The 7,500-nt window shown below is 57.5% G+C and overlaps 1 protein-coding gene across 1 annotated transcript in view; it reads left to right on the plus strand.

Moving 5' to 3' along the window:
- The first annotated feature begins 3,920 nt into the window (after window positions 1-3,920).
- UNCX (UNC homeobox) overlaps window positions 3,921-7,500 on the plus strand; it is a 3,887-nt gene continuing 307 nt past the window's right edge. Inside the window, exons 1-3 of the mRNA XM_069870309.1 lie at window positions 3,921-4,176; window positions 5,223-5,398; window positions 6,815-7,500. The exon at window positions 6,815-7,500 is cut by the window's right edge and continues 307 nt beyond it. Of these exons, the coding sequence (XP_069726410.1) occupies window positions 3,927-4,176; window positions 5,223-5,398; window positions 6,815-7,500 (1,112 nt within the window). The 5' untranslated portion in view covers window positions 3,921-3,926. The remainder of the gene's footprint in view (window positions 4,177-5,222; window positions 5,399-6,814) is intronic.

The following is a 7,500-nucleotide window of genomic DNA, read 5'->3' on the forward strand; positions in this document are numbered from 1 at the left end:
TATCCCCTTTCCAAGAACCTCCTCTAGCCCCACCACCTCAATACCCCCTTTCCAAGAACCTCCTCCAGCCCCCACCAGCCCAATACTCCTTTTCCAGGATCTCCTCCAGCTCCCACCGCCCCGATACCCCTTCCCCAGCATCTCCACTAGCCCCTAATAGCCCAATACCCCTTTTCCAGGATCTCCTCCAGCCCCCACCACCCCAACAACCCTTTTCCTAGAGCTCCACCAGCCTCCACAGCCCCAATACCTCTTCCCCAGGAGCCCTTGCCGCCCCCACATCCCTTCCCTAGAGCTCCCCCAGCAGCCCGGTACCCCTTTTCCTAGAGCTTTCCCCAGCCCTCCCAGCCCCAATACCCCTTCCCCAGGAGCTCCTGCAGCCCCCACCAACCCAATACCCCTTTTTCTAGAGCTCCACCAGCCCAGTACCCCTTGCCTAGGAGCCCCACCAGCCCAGTACCCCTTTTCCTAGAGCTCCAGCAGCCCAGTACCCCTTGCCTAGGAGCTCCCCCAGCCCCCAGCAGCCCAGTACCCCTTACCTAGGAGCTCCCCCAGCCCCCAGTAGCCCAGTACCCCTTTTTCTAGGAGCTCCCCTAGCACCCAGCAGCCCAGTACCCCTTTTCCTAGAGCTCCAGCAGCCCAGTACCCCTTACCTAGGAGCTCCCCCAGCCCAGTACCCCTTTTCCTAGGAGCTCCCCCAGCCCCCAGCAGCCCAGTACCCCTTTTCCTAGGAGCTCCACCAGGCCCCCCAGCCCCCATACCCATTCCCCAGGAGCCCCTGCCGCCCCCCCCAGCCCGGCCCCTCCCGCCGCTCTGGCTGCAGCCCCGGCCCCCCCATCCCGAGCCGTCGGGGGGCTGCAGGCAGGGCTGCTGAGCCGTCGGGGGGCTGCAGAGGGCTGGCTGCAGGCTGTGCTCTGCAGAGCCGCCTCGCAGCCTCTCCGGCAGCACGGGCTGTAAAAGCCAGTAGGAAGCTGTAAGATAAAACACCCAGATTGTGATAAAAGGGGAAACAAGGCGAGGCGAGCTGGCGTCCTGAATGCGAGTCTTGTACGTCTTATTATCAAGTTAATTAAAGCTAGCATCTGACAATGTCACTCGGCTGTAGAAAAAGGGATTTAAATGCAGCGTCTCCCAGGACTGCGTGTCAAGGGCTGCTTTTCATTGAGCTGGTGCGAGCGTTTGGCTGGAGGAACAGCTCTCCGGATTGAAGGGGGTGCCTTTAAAGCAGCAGCAATTGACAAGGAAGCAATTATTAAATTTTGATGTTCAAAAAATAAAAAAAAAAAAGAAAGGCGAAGAAGAAAACGGCTTCTATAATTTGTGTTCTAGATGGAGAGCAATATAAAGAGATATCAAGGCCGAGAGCCATCAAAAGCCCACCCCCCCCTCCCATGAAAGCTCCTCTCAAACACTTTAAGAGAGATTTTTAGAAGCTCGACAAGGATCCTAGAAACATTAAAACAGAAGTCGATTTTAAATGTGCACATTGAAATGCACAGAGCCGCTTACTACGTGGACTTGCACTTGAGGTCAAGTGACGGACGGATTGTATGCTTCTCCATAATAATATTAATTAAACAATTTGCATGCTAATAAGGTAACAATTATCAGGGCTTCTGTTGAAAGATTCAGGTTATTACAACACGCCAATCTGGAGGCCAGGGGTCAGGGAGTGAGAGGCGAGAGAAATTTCAACTCAAATTAACATTCTGTCAGCTCCAGAAAATGGGATAAATAAAGTCGAATTAATTCATTATAATAAAGAGAGAGAGAGAGAGAAAAGTCCTCCCTCTCTTATTCCGGGCTGGATTGATTACCATTCTGTATTCAGAAACACGTCCCCCTCGCATTCCTCTCCTGAAATCCGACAGAAAATGAGGCATTTATTGCTACAGGCAAAATTTGGTCCAGTGGACACAGTTTACATTTAGTATTTATAGAGAAAGAAATTAAATTATGGTGAAAAGTGAAGCCCTTGACCCCAGAATTAATACCAACCCCATCATTTTCTTATTTCTGTTAGGGCTGCGTAGCCCAAATTCAAGCTACCTTTTAGCTCTGAGCAGAGGCAGGGAGACCATAATTAAACTAATCTATAGAGGGGAGGGAGGGAACAGCAATAATACAGCAGTAGATTGTATGGCATTCAATTAGGTGAATAAATACAGCTCCGGACAGACAACATAGATTAGAGACTCGACTTCCTTTTTATTTCAATTTTAGCTTCCCCCTCTCTCATACCCACACCAGCCAGGGCTAGGAAATGTATCACCTTGACTGGAGATTTTTATAACTGGAAAATCTATTTGTATGTTTTCCAGAGATAAAGTGTCTCTCCTTCTTTCCCCTTTCCCCTCTCTCCTTTCCCCTTCCTGTTTATTTTTTTTTTCCCCCCTCTCTCTCCCCACCCCCGACTCGAAGGGTTTAATTCCACACCAACCTCCCAGGAAGATTTAAAGAGTTTCCCCCTGTTTGATTTTTCCAACCCGGCCCTTTTCCTCCCTCTCCTCTTTGTTAAACGCCAGCGCCGCTTCTCCCTGCGCTCCCCTCCCTTGCCGGGGGGAGCCCCCCGGGGTCCCCCAGGCCCAGGGGACCTGGAGCTGGGGCTCAGGGTGGGGGAGCATCCCCACGTCCCCCCTTTCCTCCCTCCCAGGAGCCTGGAAAGAGTTTCTCTCAGCAGGTTCTGCGAGAAAGGGCTCAAACCCGGGGGTCCCCATCCCCGCGCCTGGCCGGGAGCCTCCTTTTAACTCTTAACCGGGGGGGTTTATCGAGGTTTTATTGGGGTGAAAACTTCTATGCGGATATAATTGAATTAGGCCAAATTGGGCGGCTGTTTGGAAGCTGTTAATGAGCGGCGGGGCTGCTTTTCCTGCGGGGGTGGGAGGGACACGGACACGACGGTGAAGAGAGGAGGGATGGGAACTTTATTTGGGTAGGATTTATTTGAATGTTTTGGGGAGGTTTAGGCCTCCTTCTCAGCGAGCAGAGGCTGCTCCTGGTTGTGGCTGCGCTCACCATTCAAGGGTTGTGGTTGCTGCTGGGGAGGGGGGTGCCCGTAGCCAAATCGATAGGAGATTGCATTAATTATGATTTCGATTGATACGCTCAAATCTCCTTCTAAACGCTACAAACGGCTCTTCCCCCTTTTTTTCTTTCCTTTTCTTCCCCCCGATTTTTTTTTTTCCCCTCTGCCCCCCTCCCCTCTCCCCTGTTATAGAGCCGGAGAGGAGATGAAAAGGCTTGTAGTTTTAAATTCAATGTGACAGCTCTGGAAAGAGCGGATGATGAATCTCCTATTATTGGATCAGTCTATTTGCCGCTCAATGTCTCTCTGTAATTGGAGCAACATCACTTTAAAGGTTCAGAGAGTCGAGCATTTCTGGTGAAAAATCCCCACAACACGCTGGTGAATGTTTTAAAGGGAAATCTATTAGTGGTTTGGAGAGGGGAGGGGACAAGGGGGGGAAGAGGGTGGGTTGGAAGGGGGGGGATGAGGGGCTGTGTGTGTGACTCCGGCTGTTCAGTATTTAACCGGGTACCCGACAGATCCGTGAGTTCCCCCCCCCCGCCCCCTCCGCCCTCCTCGGGCTGGAGTTCGTATCAAAGCCCCCCTTGTCTTGTTGTGACAGCTCTGATATTGTTTATTGAGGCTGGATGTCAGGTATAATTAGCAATCGATATGGAAAACGCTCGCTTCCCCACACCGGCAAACGTCTCTGACGTCAGGGCCGATTAACGTTTCTTATTGGTCCCAAATTCCCCCAGCCTGAGCTAATTATTGGGAGCCTGATGTTGATAAAGTTAAAGCGCCCGGGCGCCCTGCAGCATGAGCCCCTCGTCGCGCCTCCTCCTCCTCCTCCTCCTTCTCCTCCTCCTCCTCGGGCAGCAGCACCCCCGGCCCCAGCGCCCCTAGGGCCGCCCCCGCGATGGACAGCAGGGTCCTGGAGCACCCCCATGCCCAGTTCGGGGGGATGCTGGGCTTCCCGTACCCGCTGGGCCACCACCACCACGTCTACGAGCTGGCCGGCCACCAGCTGCAGTCGGCGGCCGCCTCCGTCCCCTTCTCCATCGATGGATTATTGAGCGGCTCCTGCGCCGCCTCCGTCGTCAACCCGGCGCCGCTCATCCCCTCCGGCTGCGGGGTGAGCGGGGACACCCAGCCCTTCAAGCTCGCAGGTAGGAGCGGCCCCATCCCCCCCCCCGTCCGCCCCCCGAACCTCCTTCATCGCCTCCCTCCCTGCATCCCTCCCCGCATCCCTCCTCTCGCTGCCCCGGCCGCCGCGCCCCTCTCCGAGGAAGGGAATAAACCCCCAACCCCGCATCCCCCGCACCCCCGGCTGCCGATTTGGGGCGCCTGAAGAGAGGGGGGGGCTGCTCTGAGGCCCTTCCGAGGGGGCGGCCGGGGGCCCGGGCCGAGCGCTGGGAGCATCCCCGGTTCCCACGGGCCACGCGTGTGCCCTGAACAATAGTGGAACTGGCCCGCTGCTCCCCCCCCCCCCCAAAGTTCATCTCTGGGCTGGGGGCTCGGATCAAACCATAAAAAAAAAAAAAAAATTAACCTGAGTTTGGGGAATGAAGAGCCGTAATTATTATTTTTAACGATTTAACGGAAGGGAAGCGCTTTTCTTTCCTGCCTCCCGGCCTGTGGCATCGCTATTGTTCAGCTATTATAACGCTCCGAAGCCCCAACTTCCTTTTTATTAATCCTGGAGCAGCCCCCCGCACCTCAACTCGGTAAAAATAATCGTTATTATTAATTATTATTAATTTCCACACCTGGAGGAAAAGGCCGTTGCAGGTAGGGCTGTGGATCCCCAGCCTGGAGGTGTCTGTGCTCGGAGCGGGGGGCTGCGGGGGGGCCGGGGAGAGTTGGAAAGAGGGCGGCTTTTAAATTTTATTTTTTAATTTTTTTTTTTTTAAATTTTACTTTATTTTTAATGAAAGCTTTGGTGGCTGGAGCAAATATTGGAACTTCTCTCTCTCTCTCTGCCAGCTGAGTGCCTGTGGAGAGCTTCCTTCAGGAATAAATGTTCTGTAAAGTACATTTTCGGAGGAGGCGAGGGCAGATCGGGTTCCTCCCCATTTTTAGCGCAGGTGTGTGTCTAAACCCCGCTCTTTTACCAACGCTGCCGAGCACAAAAGTTAAAAGGCTCCCGTGAATGGCAGGGAGGGGGGGAGAAGGCCCGTCTTCCAGGGAGCTGAGGGTATTTCTGCCTTTTCAGACTCGGGTGACCCGGACAAAGAAAGTCCTGGCTGTAAAAGAAGACGAACCCGCACCAATTTTACTGGCTGGCAGCTCGAGGAGCTGGAAAAGGCGTTTAATGAGAGCCATTACCCGGACGTGTTTATGCGAGAGGCTCTGGCTCTCAGGCTGGACTTGGTGGAGTCCAGAGTGCAGGTAAAAACCGTGTGTCCCCGTGTCCCCCCCTCCCTGCCCTCTCCCAGCTCCCAGCGGTCCCCGGGGAGGCGCTGGGACCCGCATCCCTGCTCCGGGACGGGCCCCTCGCCCTGAACCCGCAGCTCCCAGCCCTCCTTTTGTCTCCCTGCCGTGCACTGGTCCTTGCTGGTTTATTTTCTTATTACTAGTTCCTTTAATTGTTTCGGTTTTTTTTTTTTTTTAAGGATCATTTGCAAAGATTTTTTTTTTTTTTAAAGTGGCATCCCAGGCCAGGTTCCCCAAACTCGTTTGAAAAAATATTTTTTTTCCCACTGTAAACATTTTGTTTGACATGAACCAAGGGTGCAAAATTAGCGTGGAAATCTGAGGCTTAATCGCAGGCTGGAAACTGGCACTAAAAGCTCGTAGGCGCAGCGAGAGCGTGAGGAACTTGTAGAACTTCGTTTTAAGGCGATGCTCGCCCGGGATGGGGGCCGGGAATCGATCTCTTGGCTTCGATTGATATCGGAAAAACGGGGCGCGGGGCGCGCCGACGGCTCCTCGGGCGCCGCTGGGCGCGGAGGCCCCGCGGATGCTCCGCCGGGCGCGGTGGGGCCGGGGGGGGCTCGTCCTTGAAGCCATCGCGGCCGGCGGGGACGTTTTCCCCCTCGGGATGAGGCGACACCGATCGGCTGCGGTTCTTCCATCAGCTTTGTCTTTCCGAGCCGCCTCCCCGGCTCCGGCAGCGCCTCCTCCGCGGGGGCCGGGGGGCTCTCCGGGGTGGGGGGTGAACGGGGCTCGGACAGAGGGGAAGGAGCCGGCATCGGGTCCGAAATCCCCGTTGGGCTCCGGGAGCGGGCGCTGCCGGTGGCGCCGAGCTCCGCGGGCGCGGAGGGGACGCGTGTGCCCCGCGGGTGCGGCGAGAATTCAGCGTATTCGTTGTTTTTCTCTATCATAATCTATGAAGAGCGGCGCGCAGCCCTTTTTTTGAGGGGGGGGGAGGCCCAGGCCCCGCTCTGCCGGGCTGATCCCCGCCTCATCGCGCAGTTTATAGCGGCTCCCGAATTTCTGCGGAGGGATCGGGCTCCGCCTGGTGCTTCTGCCCCCTCGGCCGGGGATGGGGGCGGGGGGGGGGCAAAGCTGCGACCCCCCTTCCCCTCCTCGGGGCGCCGGTGTGGGCAGGGGGTGAGCGTGTGTGTGTGTGCGAGTGTGCTCCCCGTTTTGCTTTATTTTCTCCCCCTACCCTTTTAAAAGCGCGTTTCTTCTCCTGCCCACCCCCCCCTCCGTCTCGCAGCCTCCAGGCCCTGTGGATGGGGGCTCCTCGAGGGGTGAATGGGGTGGGGGGAGAGGCTTGAGCTGCTCCCCCACCCCTTTCCCCGGCCACCTCGGGGGGCCGGTGCGCTGGGTGTTAATTGCTTCTCGTTGTTCGGTGTGTAGGTCTGGTTCCAAAACCGCCGGGCCAAATGGAGAAAGAAAGAGAACACCAAGAAGGGCCCCGGGCGGCCGGCTCACAACTCGCACCCCACGACGTGCAGCGGGGAGCCCATGGACCCCGAGGAGATCGCCCGCAAGGAGTTGGAGAAGATGGAGAAGAAGAAGCGCAAGCACGAGAAGAAGCTCCTGAAAAGCCAAAGCCGCCACCTGCACTCGCCCAGCGGCCTCTCCCTGCACAGCACGCCCAGCTCCGACAGCGACAGCGGCGGCGGGGGGGGCCTCTCGCCCGCGCCGCCCCCCCCGCCCCCCGAGGCCAAGCCCCGCGGGCAGCCCCCCCAGCCGCCCGCCGCGCCCCCCTCCGAGCCGCCCCCGGGCTCGGAGCCCTTCTACCCGAGCCAAAGGAGCGGCGGCGGGCCGCCCCAGCGCCCCCCCGACCCGGACTGCGCGGCCGCCCCGTCGGGGGACGGCGGCGGGGGGGGCGGCGCGGGGGGGCCCCGCGGCGCCGGCGCCTTCCACAAGCTCAACCCGTTCAGCGTGGAGAGCCTCCTCTCCGACTCCCCCCCTCGCCGCAAGCCCCCCCCGGACTTCCCGGGGCTCCCCCCGTGCGCCCCCCGCACCCTCATCGGCAAAGGACACTTCTTGCTCTACCCCATCACGCAGCCCCTGGGCTTCCTCGTCCCGCAGACCGC

Source organism: Phaenicophaeus curvirostris, chromosome 16 (genome assembly GCF_032191515.1).
Source record: "Phaenicophaeus curvirostris isolate KB17595 chromosome 16, BPBGC_Pcur_1.0, whole genome shotgun sequence".
In the NCBI taxonomy this organism is placed as follows: domain Eukaryota; kingdom Metazoa; phylum Chordata; class Aves; order Cuculiformes; family Cuculidae; genus Phaenicophaeus; species Phaenicophaeus curvirostris.